The 14,232-nt window shown below is 43.3% G+C and overlaps 1 protein-coding gene across 2 annotated transcripts in view; it reads right to left on the minus strand.

Moving 5' to 3' along the window:
- Positions 1–1,896: 1,896 nt before the first annotated feature.
- Positions 1,897–14,232, minus strand: part of EBF2 (EBF transcription factor 2) — a 245,437-nt gene continuing 233,101 nt past the window's right edge. The window contains exons 16-17 of one of the 2 annotated variants that reach the window (XM_081890978.1): positions 13,434–13,497; positions 1,897–3,914 (exon numbers count right to left, since the gene is read on the minus strand). In XM_081890978.1, the coding sequence (XP_081747104.1) occupies positions 13,466–13,497 (32 nt within the window). In that variant the 3' untranslated portion in view covers positions 1,897–3,914; positions 13,434–13,465. The remainder of the gene's footprint in view (positions 3,915–13,433; positions 13,498–14,232) is intronic. The other variant, XM_081890977.1, reaches the window with a different exon arrangement.

Raw genomic sequence — 14,232 nt, forward strand, 5'->3', positions numbered from 1 at the left:
GGAGTCTTCCATACACTGCTTAGAGATGACTATAATTAAACATAAATTGTTGACACAAATAAATAATAAAAATGAATAGCTGATGCATGGACACAAGGCAGCCTGGATGGCATCAGTAGAGATATGAAGTTGGAGTTGTTCCACAGATGGCTAGGTAAGGTAAAGGGACCCCTGACCGTTAAGTTCAGTCGGAGACGACTCTGGAGTTGCGGTGCTCATCTCGCTTGACTGGCTGAGGGAGCCAGCATACAGCTTCTGGGCCAGCATGACTAAGCTGCTTCTGGCAAACCAGAGCTACTCACGGAAATGCTGTTTACCTTCTTGCCAGAGTGGTACCTATTTATCTACTTGCACTTTGATGTGCTTTCGAACTGCTAGGTTGGCAGGAGCAGGGACTGAGCAACAAGAGCTCACCCCATCGCAGGGATTCGAACCGCCAACCTTCTGATCGGCAAGCCCTAGGCTCAGTGGTTTAGACCACAGTCCCACCCCCATGGCTACTACTTTCCAATAAAAGGTTGATGATGCAGAGGTCATGCTGAGATTTTTTATTTTTTGCCACTCACTTCGCATGTCTTCCTTGATGCCTGATGTTTCTGCAACCATGTGAGGGCTCCATGGATTATTCCAAATGAGGTTATTTTTTTTTGGGGGGGGGCTATCTGTTAGCTACTTTCTTAGTCCTGTCTGTAGATAGGATTTTCATGACATACAGATCTCAAAATCAGATTCCTGTGGAATGCATTGAATGCTTGTTCTACAGCCTTTGAGATTAGGTCCATTCATTTCAGTGGTTCTACTCTGAGTAGAAGTTAGTTCACTATGGCCTTGTCTGCAACCTTCCCCCTCAAAAGCAGGAGTGGAGCAGGCCAAGCCAAGACATTTTGCTTCCTCAGATCCTAAAAGCCTCTTCACATGTTACAAATTTCATGGGGTAATCAGCATGTAGATTGTAACATGTAATGTTCCTACATGTGTGAAAGTCATGCTGAAAGTCGTGGTCAGCTGCAGCTCCCTAGAGATACAGCACTGATTTATGTACTGGTCCATAAAAACATAAGAATGAATGAGATCAAATGTCCTTTGAGTTCAGCAATCTGGTTCCCACAATGGCCAACATGAATACTGGCCACTGACACCCCCCCTTTGATGTGTCTAATCCTTTTTTTAAAGGCCTCTAGCTGAGCGGCCCTCTTCATCTCCTTTGGCAGTGAATTCCATAATTTAATAATTGACTGGGTGAAATACATTATTTTCTCTGTTCTGACAATCAGTTGATTAGGTGACCCAGTTTCTAGTATTATAAAATAGAAGGGGGAGACATCTCTTGAACTCAGATCCATCAAAGCTGAATTGAAATGGATGTCTACTGTTCAAAGCTTTAGGGAAGGGGTGGGAAGCTGGATCTGGCACGCAGGCCATTTTGACAAGTGGGCAGGGCAGTGTGGGTGCAATCTGCTGTTCCCACCAGTGCCTCCACTCAGCCCAAATCTTGCCTGTCCATGTCAACTCCAGTCCTGTCCAAGTGAATTGCAATTATGTCTGGAGGGCAACTCTTGATTCCACTGTACCTCATGGTCCATTACTGTTGAGCTGGTTCTTTGCATTAATTAAATTAATGTGGATATGAAGATCATCATTGACTATCTTGCTGTTTTGTGGCTATTATTGTTTAGTTAGATGTAATAAATGATACCGTTATCTTGCTGGGTGTGTTCAGCATAATAAAAGCGGATGATTGCTGATCCATGAGATCCATCATTTGTTTAACATAACCAAGAGTTGCAGGTGTATAAAAGAAAGCGAGAGAAAGAGTGCAGTGGCCCTAATGAAGAAAACAGGAATTAAGTAAAAATTTCCTATATACTTTTTGTCATGAACTTTCACAAACAATCATCATGGGAAAACACTAATGTTTTTATTCCCCTGAAAAACACAGTTACCCTCATTGGGTGCACAGAAGTTTGGGTTTCACCTTAAAATACAGGTACATATATAAATAGTATATTGTAAAAAGCCAATAAGTGATCAATAGATTTTATAGGCATATTATCGACATATGGGACTCCAGTGGAGATGATTACAATGACAGAAGCAGAAGGGGGTTTAGAAAGTCTTAGGGACTCTACCAATTCATTAGAACAGCTCTTACCAGCAATCAGCACATGAATAGGAGAGGTATGGATCAGCATATTCATGGCAGTCCTCATGAATTTCCAGAGATGGTTGCCCTGAATCATGGATCCGTTTACATTGAAAGCACATATGAATCTCTTGTGCAGCCATGCTTCCCCATTCATTTCAATGGAGGGCCCCATTGTTTGCATGTGCAGAACCTGTCCCTCTAGCCACTTTTTCTTTTTCTTTAAAAAAAGAAGAAGGAAGGAAGGAAGGAGAGCGTTGTACAAACCCATGCAAATCAGTGGCCTGCCAGGGAGCCAAATGTATATTCGAATCCAAATTCCTGATTTTTTGCTGCCTTGTCACTCCTGCATTACATAAAAAAATCTACAGGTTTCTTATAATGTACATGTTACATCAAATAACTGAAATTTGATTGAAATGTGTCAGCATTCAGATATGAACATTGACAATTCTGGACAAATTTCACAAATTTTCCCAAACTTAGGAATGTTGGTGACTATCGACTGGCATCCAAGACAGAATTTGGGCAAAATCCCTCATACATGAGTTTCAACATTCTCCGAAACACACACAGAATTTTGCCTTTGCTACACAAAAAGCAACCAATGGGAGAAACCTTTTTCTGTTCCCTCTTGCTCAAATTGAAACCTGACAGTTCTGCACAAAAACCTGATAAAAAGCCCATACATGCCACATAGTTACTGGTTAGGATGTATGAAACTAGACAGCTTACGTCAGTACCTGAAACCTTAATTGAATCAAAAGGTGGAAAAGGTGTATAATATTCATACATTAACTACTGTCCTATATTTATATATATGTATATATACCATTATGCGTATAAAAGCTTGTGGATGAGTCCTTCGTGAAGAATTTAAGGAATTCTTGTACATTGGTTCAATCAGAAGCAGGAGAGAAGGTGAAGACAGATTGTACCATAAAGATGCACGCTTGTAGCTGCTCGCTTTTTTTTGCATTATTTTTGTTCATCGTACAACAGGAGACAGAAAAAGTTCCCCTCCCCACCAAAGTCTTCAATTTCTACCTCTACATACAATAACTTACAAGTTTATTTATTTAAATAATTGTAAAACATCTTACATTTTCCATTTTAAAAGAGATTAAACTATAAGCAAATACACACATACGTCCACATTCCACCATTCATATCAGTTTTATAGGAAAGTCTTCCATGCTGGTACCCTGTTTTGTGGTTATTATTATTTTCTGCACAAACTAAATTGGTATCTGAAAGGCTCCATAGAAAATAGAAACTTCAACATTTTTATTTTTATTTTCCTACAAAGTAAAACAAAAGAGTATCCAAAATATCAAGCTTGAATGGTTGGCCAATTTGTTCCTCCTTTTAATATTTTACAAACATTAGGAAGGCTTTGTGTCCATAAGAAAAAGAATTCTTGTACTCCGGACTCAATCCCATAAACAGTGTGCATTTGGATCATGGCCAATTCCTCATTTTAATGTTCTTGTGAGAGGGGGGGTGGGTTGATGTAAGCGTATATGAAACCTGGAACAGATGAGAGCAGCCTCCTGGTGTGTCTGATTCATTATTATTTTGTTTAAAAAGTGCCCTTGCGTTCTGCACATGGCGTCCCCCAGCAATAGAGCTTGTAGGGCTCCCCCCCCTTTTTAGTGCTCCATAACAATAAGTAGTTTTGTGCTGTAAAAAAAAGGGGGGAAATGTCGGCGGGGACTCCAGCAACTCCTCCTCTTCTTTCACATCGGAGGAACGACAAGACCTGTCATAGCTGGAAAGGAAAAGGGACAACGTTAACATTCCGGCTGCTTGTCAAAATAGAAATATAGCAGGCAAAGATGGTTCAATTATTAGTTATTCATTAACATTGGCATTTCCAATGCTCGTTAAAATAGAAATATATAGAAATGAAGCTGGATCTATCCCTAGTCACTTCCAGGCTGGACACTCCATATGTTTGTGTGTACTGCTAAAATAAATAAATAAATATTCATCCCTATTTCCTCTATCCATAGTCAGTAAGAAGCAATAAAATACCCTTCCAAACTGGACAGATGTTACCTTTCCAACTCTACAATTCTATGATAATTTGTTAACTCACTTTTACAGAGAATTGCGGTGGTATCCTTGAAAAATCATTGCACTCCAGGGTTGCCTTTCCACAGATCCTCCTTCTAGTAACCCTGATTTATGAGGATTATTTTTATTTATTTAATTTTGCAAAAAAGCAACAACAAAAAAGCACAACCACAAGGGGTTGTGGGGAGGCATCCCTGCGATGCAACAATACCATCTGAATTCTCTGTGAATGAGTGAACAGATGATGAGAAAAAGGCAAGTGGAGTACAGTGGTACCTCAGGTTACAAACACCTCGGGTTACAAACACTTCGGGTTACAGACTCCGCTAACCCAGAAGTAGTACCTCGGGTTAAGGACTTTGCCCCAGGATGAGAACAGAAATTGCGTGATGGTGGCAGCAGGAGACCCCATTAGCTAAAGTGGTGCCTCAGGTTAAGAACGGTTTCAGGTTAAAAACGGACCTCCGGAACGAATTAAGTTCGTAACTAGAGGTACCACTGTATCAACTTGTCCTAGACTAGAAACAATTGTTTTTCAGAATGCTGAATGTGTCAGTCACAATTCTGCACATGGATTTCTACTATCTAACCTGGTCAAACAAATACTTTTGTAGACATTGACGTTTTTGGAACATTTTGTAGATTTGCTTAGAGATGAGAGCCAAAATTAAAAACAAAAAACTGAAAGTGTACAAATGTGCGCAATAATAGCTGTATCGTATCACCTTTAATTCTCTGGGGTGGGGTGGGGTAGGGTGGCCTCAGCTGCCATCCAACCATGATTAGTGCCCATTGGTGTTGATAGGGTAGGCAACAGGGAGACCAACAGAAATTGGGGCCAAAGTCAATGACAGGCAAAACCAACTAATTCTAGTTTTGTCCCCAGCCCCTTCTCTGCTGACCTCTATGAGGGCAACACTTGAGAATAAGGAAGAAGAAACCAACAGACAATGCCAGCCTCTGGACTGGTTGTAAGTAAGAAGCAAGGCAAGTGGAGCCTGGCTGGGGGCAGACTGGGGCTGGAGAGGCAGTGCCCCGTTTGCTCCAATGGGCCAGCTTCCATCTCTTTTCAACCTTAATCTTACCCTTTCTTGGTTAAAGGTAAAGGGACCCCTGACCATTAGGTCCAGTCATGGCCGACTCTGGGGTTGTGGCGCTCATCTTGCTTTATTGGCTGAGGGAGCCGGCGTACAGCTTCCGGGTCCAGCATGACTAAGCCGCTTCTGGAGAACCAGAGCAGTGCACAGAAACACCATTTACCTTCCTGCCGGAGTGGTACCTATTTATCTACTTGCACTTTGATGTGCTTTCGAACTGCTAGGTTGGCAGGAGCAGGGACCGAGCAACGGGAGCTCACCCTGTAGTGGGGATTCGAACCGCCGACCTTTTGATCGGCAAGTCCTAGGCTCTGTGGTTTAACCCACAGCGCCACCCGCATCCCCTTAACAGCAAACTCTCTCAGTGAGGAGAGAACCTGGGGGTGGGGGGGTTGCCAAGAAAGGCAGCAACTACTGTGGGGCCAAGTGAATGCTTTCCCCATTGTTGATATGATATGGCATAAGCTTCTTCTGGTTTTATTGCTGCTTTCAGTGATAAAATCCAAGGGTATTAATTGCTTTCTAAAATGTCCAATCCTCTATTTGACCTATTTCTGTGAGATGACTTAATGGCAGCTTGTAGCCTACCTTTTGTTCTTGGAAGCCGCTGGATGCTTCTCCCCTTCCTCCCCTTTGGGGCTGTGCTGTCAAAAGCCTATTTCCCAGTCTGCACTACTTTTTATTGAATGTTTGTGAGCTTCGGATTAAGGTCTTACACTGCTCGCAAAGCTGTAATTATTTTTGCCTGTATTACTATATATTGAATCGATGTAACTTTTCAATAAAGGTGGTTCATGGCAGGACATACCATGATGAGGGGGGAATATAGGAACCATTGTGATTATTCCACAGGGATTGTGCTCTCTCTCTCTCTCTTTATTGGAGAGAAATGGAAAGGAAGAATTAGAGACATGCTGCATTGTATTAACCTCAAAAGACTGCCGTGATCAGATGAGGCGCATGATTAAGCTTGTCAAAAATCACCCAGATGCTAGGGTGACATGCACACCTTAGGTATGTGTTATTAATAATACTAATAAACATAAAGAACTTTTGTTCCTTTCCTACTTGCAAAGAAAAAACAAATAAAATGCAAGCAGGGCCATCTTTCCCATGCAGTGATATTAAGCAGGTTGCTTTGGACAGAGGGCAGGAACATATACCTTATAGCAGGACAGATTATGGGTGACTTGAGGTTCAAGGGGACCTCTAGCAAAGAAGCATCTGCCAGGCCCCTGACACCTGCTGCCTCCCCCCATTCTGACACCCCTGCACTTGTATTGGATTCAGTGGCTGTGGTGCAAGGAAGCAACCATGCTGCATTCCACTGGAGGAGTTTGTAAGATGCCTACCATTTAGATTTCCAAAAATTCAACAGGAACCTCGCTATATAGAAAGCTGACTTATATCAAGTTGAGCCACTGACCCATGTAGCTCAGTATTATCTACACTGAGGGCTCATCAAGACTTGCACTAGAAAGCGGTTTTCTGCTTTTCCTGCACTTTCAAGGCACAGGTCTGAGTGATCTTGCCCTTGTGCCACCACTTTCCCCCAATCTCCCCGCTCTTTAGTGATAATTTGGAGCAATCCAGAAAAAAAAACAATTGACATTTGCTCCAATTCAGCAGTAAAGATCAAGTTTCCTCTGAGGAAAGTGGAGGGAGAAGGGCCAGTCTGGGTGGGCCTTGGCTGGCAGAGGCTCTCCAGGTTTTCAGGCAGGGGACATTCTCCTACCTTGGAAATGCCAAGATGCTCTTCTGCTGAGCTATGACCACTGAAGGGCATTGCAGGGAGTTCAAAACCATGGAATGCAGGGCAAAAAGTGAGCCAAGTGGAATGGGCAGGTGAGTGGACCTGGCCTGTATGCGTCAGCACTCATGTACTGCCTGAGAATGATGCATAGAAACAACTGAAAGGTTCACCTACAATTTAAAGCAAATTCTGGATATCTGCATGTAATCATTATGGAATAGTCTTGCAAGGGATGGAAGGACCCATTAGAATCTGGTCCATCCCAGTTTTACATGAGCCAGGACCAAGTCCATTCCATTTCTGTGGGGGGTTTAAAGGGAAGCCCTTTTAAAATCTGCACAGGAATATGAAGTTATATGAAGTGTTGCTGCTGTCTGGATAATAGGCATTTTTCTTGCCTTCAAATAAAGCTCCCAAACAGGAATCCTTGCTGCCATACATGATTTGAATACAATAGAGCAAGTTTATTACACGGGGCAGCCTTGTGTTCCCACCCCCTGTACAATTCCCTCTGAGAGTGACAGAACGTTGTTAAGTCCCATCATTCCCAGGGGGGCTTGCTCTATTGTATTCCAAGTGTGTGATGACAAGGAGCCCTGCATGCTACCCACTCCAGGTTGTGTCTGGATGACCTGTTTTGGAGCTTTCAAAAATGGAAACGGGCAAACCTATTGCCCCCTCCTACTCTTACCCTTTCCCCTGCTCTTTTCAGGCACAGTTCCATGCCTAAATGCTCTAAGTCCTAGCACATGTTTGTTGGTTTGTTCTGCCCTGGTGCTTTCCTCACGAAAACCCACTTTCTAGCGCTCAAAATTGGAGCAAACACCAATTCAGAGTTTTTGTGGATTGACTTTTGCTCCAATTGAGATTTAAAGAGCAGGTTTTTGTGGGGAAAGTGCCAGGGCAAAACACAGAGCTCTAAAGCATGGACTGTGCCTGGAAAGAGCTGGGCAAAAGGTAAGGAACTCTTGGGCTCCTCATAAAGGGATCCACAGGACTGGGGATTCTGAAGTGGACTCATAATATAATCCAATCCCGGTCATGATCCAACCAGGTCAAATCAAGGGAGCCCACTTGGGTACCTGTGTTCTGCAGATTCCTTTCTCATCCCTGCTTTGAGTGAGTTCAGTGAAAACCATAGGTTCAAATACCTACATGCACAGATATTCTATTCAACCCATCAAAAGCAGTTTGACGTTTGAGAGCATATGTTATACAGATTTTCCTGATAACCTCTTGAAGGAAGGTGCTTTTTCCTCCCTTGTTTATTCTGGCTTTGGGAAACATGCATTCTTGCTTCTGTGTTACAGGGAATGCCTGTGCATGGTGAATGTGAATGTGCACATGAGAATGTTGACAATCACAGATGAATTTGTGAATGCTTCCAAACTAATATTTCCCACCTTCTCTGACATACACTAATGAATGGTGAACAGTCAAATTTAGATAACTTTCTGCATTCACTGCTTCATATGTGGGTTTCCAGACATTCACAAAATTTGTTGAGGCTTGTCAACTTCACACATTTCAAACATTTAGGATCACACACACATATAGCAAACCGCTGCTGTAATCAATCACATTTCACAAGAGCTGAACTCATAATCTCAGTAATGATAAGAGGCGAGATCTGGGCTGAGAACCTCAGGAAAAAATCAGGCATCGTTATTTAAGGAGGAAAATGCTGTGGCATGTAACTATTCCTCTCCCCCATTAGCTTCTTCTGTGATGGCCTCTGAGGGTTATTTCAGTAACTTGTTGGAAAAAAGCAGCCTCAGGTTTGTAACAAGATACACAATTGCTTGGACATGTGCTGCCCAAGGTCTACAGGCTCTCAAATTTCTCTCATTACTAACACCATCACGTCTTGAATGTTTGTTTCCTCCTTGTGAAGGTCTCCCCTTTTGTTTGAGATCACTGGAAGCTATAGTTTCAATTGCATAGATATACTATACTATCATAAACAGCCTAAAAATGAGAGAGTAATTAGCTATAATGTTATTTAAACACCTACTATCTAAATCAGCCAGGTATAGCGCAGAGAAAGTGAGGTGCAATTGGGTTTCATTTCATTTCATTCATTTGTTTTAGATCTCATTTTCTACCCCACAGTGCCCAGAATGATGCTTTGTCAGGAGCACTGTGGAAGATGCAAAACTGTGCCCAGACAACAACAACAGCATCAACCCTTATATATAAAAAGTTGTGCTACTGCCTGCTCATGAGAAGTCCAATCCTTGATAAACTGTTTGAGAATTTATTTTCCTCCTGGATAAATTATGTGAGGTTTGCCTCTTAAATTTATCTGCCTGTGTATAGGGGGGTGAACTTCAGGGCACTGTTTCAACACAGCTCTAGTGTCTTATTCCTAATCGTTCAACAACAGCAATAGCCGAGGATGTGACCCTGTGCATGCTGACTCAGAAATAAGTCCTGTCTTCATTGCAACTCAATTCCCACTGCACATAGGATTGCAACCTAAAATACTCCCCTCTTTCAAAACGAGAGTGCTCTGGCCCCACAAAAAGGTGTAGGGAAAATCAGGAATGGACTATTCTATAATATGACTGTGAATTTAGCTCTGTTACCAAAACCAAATTGCTGCACTGAGTGTGTACTCAGACACAGGCTCCTTAATTCTATGCCCATCTCTCTGAGCCATTATTTTTGCACCTGGTTCTGCTTGGCTATGCTTGAGGTTCTAATAAAAAATAAAGTAGATCCCACAAGCCTGAACTGTGTGTGTGAGAGAGAGAGAGAGAAAGGGAGAGAGGGAGGGAGGGAGGGAGGGAGAGAGGGAGGGAGGGAGGAAGACTCTTAAACAAGAAAACTGAAACTGAATAGAGCCTGACATGGGAGTTCTCCAGACTATACCTTGAGACTCCACCAATTTCACAAGGAATCAAGTCTCAAGGCAAAGTCAGGAGAAAAAAGCTTCTTGACAGTTTCAGCTCCCCTGGACTTACTGCAGAGGTGAAACTGACAAAAGGCTTCTCCAGATTGTGCCTCAAGGCTTTTCATCAGTTTTCACCTCCTGCTGGGTATTCTACAGGGCAGAGGAACTCGGGTCCAAAATAATTTTATTTGGAGGTGTGGAGCATGAACTCTCCAAATGTGATTTCCTGCTCCTGCTGCCACCGCCAAGTGCCCTTTCCTCTTTTGGTTACTAGGCAGTGGTGGCAGCAAGGCAGCAAAATCAGTTATCTCCCACTAGGGATGGACAAATCTGCTCGTTTCTGCTTCTTTCGGTTTCTCATTTCCCCAGGCTTAACTTCAGTTCATTCCATTTTTCCATCAATTTGCAATTTTTTCTTTAAAAAAGTTTGCACATAAATCAATATCCAACTCCATGCACATTTTCCCTAATATCTGCATCCTTCCCTAAGATGTAACCCCCCCTTTTTTTGCAAGCAATTTCCACTAATATGTTGTAGCATCGTATGTTGTTTTTGTGGACACTTTTTGGTTAGAGAACTGCAGTACCAATTCAGAGAAGTGTAAATTTTGAATGACAGCTGTATCATCCCCTTATCATTTCAAAAAGTGTGATCTGGGCAAGTTCTCATTAAAATGCAAACTGAATAAATTTCTCCATTGTCACGACTTCCCATGTACCACTGCTGCAACCAAGATATGAAGTGACAGTTACACAGTAAACACACAACTTACACTCTCTTAACTTCTATGACTGCAACCTTACGTGGGTGATGGGGGAAATAAATGAAAAACAGGAGGGGGGGGAACCTACCATTCCCTGCTCTCCATTTATTAAGATGCTCAAGGGTCTGAAAACCAAGCCTTATGAGGAATGGTTGAGGAGTTGGGTATGTTTAGCCTGGGAAAGAGGAGACGAGATAGGATACCAGTCTGTCACCAGGGCTGTCACATGGAAGAGGGAGCATGCTTGTTTTCTCCTGCTCTGGAGGGTAAGACTCAAACCAATGGATTCAAGTTACTAGGGATTCCAATTAAACACCAGGAAAAACTTTCTGACGGTATCTTACTGGTAGACAGTGGGACATTCTCCCTTGGGAGATGGAGAACTCTCCTTCATAGGAGGTTTTCAAGCAGAGGTTGGATGGCCATGTATCATGGATGCTTCAGCTGAGATTCCTGCATTACAGGGGGTTGGACTAGATGACCCTCTGGTGCCCTTCAAACTCTACAATTCTATGATTCCCTACACACCTGTGTACCCAATAGGTTTTCCTTGCTTACGGGCTCTAGAAAGTTGCAGGAGGGCCATGGGAATTTCCCCGAGCCCTCGGGCCTCCTTTCCAAAGCAAGAAGTGAGGTGGCTCACTTTCCAGGCAGTGGAAAAGAGGTGTGAGGGCTCTGGGATGCTGCAGAAGCCCTCGCGACACCTTCTCAGAGCCTGTAGCCTAAAGAGGTGCAGTTCATTCTACAGTGTCATGATTTAATTTCTGCCTCATTCCTCTGCATGTGTAGATAATGCTTTGCAGCGTGGCTCTTAGCATACAGAAATGGGGCCTGCAACAAAGCGTTGCAGTGCGGAGTATTCATGTTCCAGTCATTAATCCATACCTTTATCCATGACTCTCCATTTTCTCCCTTCTCCTAGCTACTTTTCCATTCCTTTCCACACACACACACAAGCCAGTTAGCATTCTGTGGCAAGTGAGCACGCTCAGTCCTCACTGGGCTATTTGGGTTGTTTTCCCCACTCTGAGGAGTCTCCCTACGAAAGACTGTTGTGTACTTGTGTGAACCTTAGGGTTCCCCTGCAAGCCTGCTGATCCCTCCCTGATGCCATTTTGGCTGCATAACCAATGACATGCACACCCAAACATTAGAGACAGAGAGAATAATCTCTCCATTCAGATTTTCCGATCTAGGCAAAGGCATAGGTGGCCAACAGTTCCTTTGTACTGCTCCAGCAGTTTCCAATTTGCTGCCTTGCATCTGTGATGAGATGATTAGACACCAGGGTACTCATCACTTCACGTTGCGTCACGTCACATTACATCTCTGCCACGCTGTTTTTAAGCAGCCTTGACGTCCGACACAATATAAATGCCGGGCTTTTCCTGATCAGGACACCTGCTATCAATTTGGGGGAGCAGCCAAGAAATGGGGGTGTTGTCAGGCCTGCTGCTTTCCCCCTGCCTACCAAGTCTGGCTACATAAGAGGAATGTCTAGCAGATGGCACACAGGGAGCGGAAAGCAGGAACACATGGCACAAGGCGGGTTATCTGAGGGTATCCGTGTGTCATTCCTAACACCATTGTGGAAGCCAAGAATCATGTGGGTTTCCTCCCTTGTGTAACCTTAATGAGAACCATAGAGCAACTTAGAATAACAACCAGTTGCTTGAAACATTGCGAGCTTTCAAACAACATGTTCTTTATCAGAAATAGGTGGTAAGGGCACATCAGTGAAATAGAGAGCATATGGGGATAAGAAAAGAAAAACCTTTTTGGCCCATCCAGTCCAGCATCTTACTTACCACAATGACCAACCAGATGCAGGCAAAGCACACGCTCTACCACTGAGCCCTTTCTTACATTGCCTCTGAACATGGAGGCTTTATATAGCTTTCATGGCCATTAATAGGATAATCATCCATGTGCTTGTTTGGTTTCCAGGACTCCACCATTTCATTTAACATGCTTGCCCTGGTAGAGTGCTCAGCTCCCTCTGGTGAGCATGATGCACCTCAGCATTGGAGCTTCGGGGTGGAAGGCTCTCTGCCCTCTCCTCAGCCCCAAGGTTCTGGTTTATTTTGGCTTTGCACTGATTGGTCATTTATAGAACTCAAAAAGCAAGGAGACAAATCAAACTTCTGCACACCATTCCAGGTCTGAGCTGGAGGAAGGGCAGAATCCTCACCCACTTCTTAGCTCCATGAAGCTGATTGCCCCTGACCTGACACTGTGTTTCTAAGGTGCAATGTAAGGTCAGGGAAATGACTGTACGCTTTGGGAAATGAATGTAGTCCTGGTGCTCACAAATATACTGGATTCCCATCCAGGCCAGCAAATAACCATGGACACCTACAACTTGGCTTATGAGCTCATCTAAGCTGGTGGCAAACAAGAGGACTACATTCATTTCCCAAAGTGTACAGTCATTTCCCTGACCTTACATTGCACCTTAGAAACACAGTGTCGGGTCAGGGACAATCAGCTCATAATGGATTTGGAGTTAGGGGAGAGATTACCAAGTATGCTGAAAATGAAAATAAAGGGTTTGCAAGGAGCTTCAAAAAGAGCTCCCCAAAATGGGTGAATGGGCAAATGAGGTTCAGTTTGAACAAGTGTAAAGTGATGCACATTGGGGCAACCACCCCACCCTTAACAAACATATACATTAATGGGGTCTGAACTGGTGGTGACTGACCAGGAAAGAGTTCTTGGAGTTGTGGTGGATAGCTAGATGAAAATGTCGACCCAGTGTGCGGCAGCTGTGAAAAAGGCAAATTCCATGTTAGGGATCATTAGGAAAGGGATTCAAAATAAAACTGCCAATATCATAATGCTGTAATATCCCACACGTAGAACATGGTGCACTGTTCTGGTTGAGGCACATGGTAAAGGGCAATGCAAGTGATCTGAGGGATGGAGCAACTCCCTTTGGGGGCTTTCTAGTTTAGACAAAAGGGGGCAGGGTAGGAAGAGACCTAATAGAGGCATATAAAATTATGTATGCCAGGGAGAAAATGGACTGAGAGAAGTTTTTCTTCCTGTCTCATAATATTGGAACCAGAGTAATCTAATGAAACTGATGGTAGATTCTGGACAGACAAGGGAGAACTTATTTAAGCTATGGGGTTTTTTTACCACAAGATGCAGTGATGGCCACCAACTTGGATGACTTAAAAATGGATTTACACAAATTTTGGGAGGATAAGGCAATGGCTACTTCCCACTGCTGGCTATGTACTATTTACAGTTGCTGAGAATCACAAGTGCAGACAATGCCTGGCTGAGCTCAGGTCCTGCTTGCGGGCTTCCCATAGGCATCTGGTTGGCCACTGTGATAACAGGATGATGGACTAGATAGGACTTTGCTCTGATCCAGCAGAACTCCTTTAATGCTCCTAGGCCATTTCCTGCTCAGGTAGATGGTCACACTTCAAAACATCTGTAAGGAACACTTCACACACGACATTTTCTGTACATGAAAATGGGGATATGGT

Source organism: Podarcis melisellensis (genome assembly GCF_964234715.1).
Source record: "Podarcis melisellensis genome assembly, chromosome: 15".
Lineage (NCBI taxonomy): Eukaryota > Metazoa > Chordata > Lepidosauria > Squamata > Lacertidae > Podarcis > Podarcis melisellensis.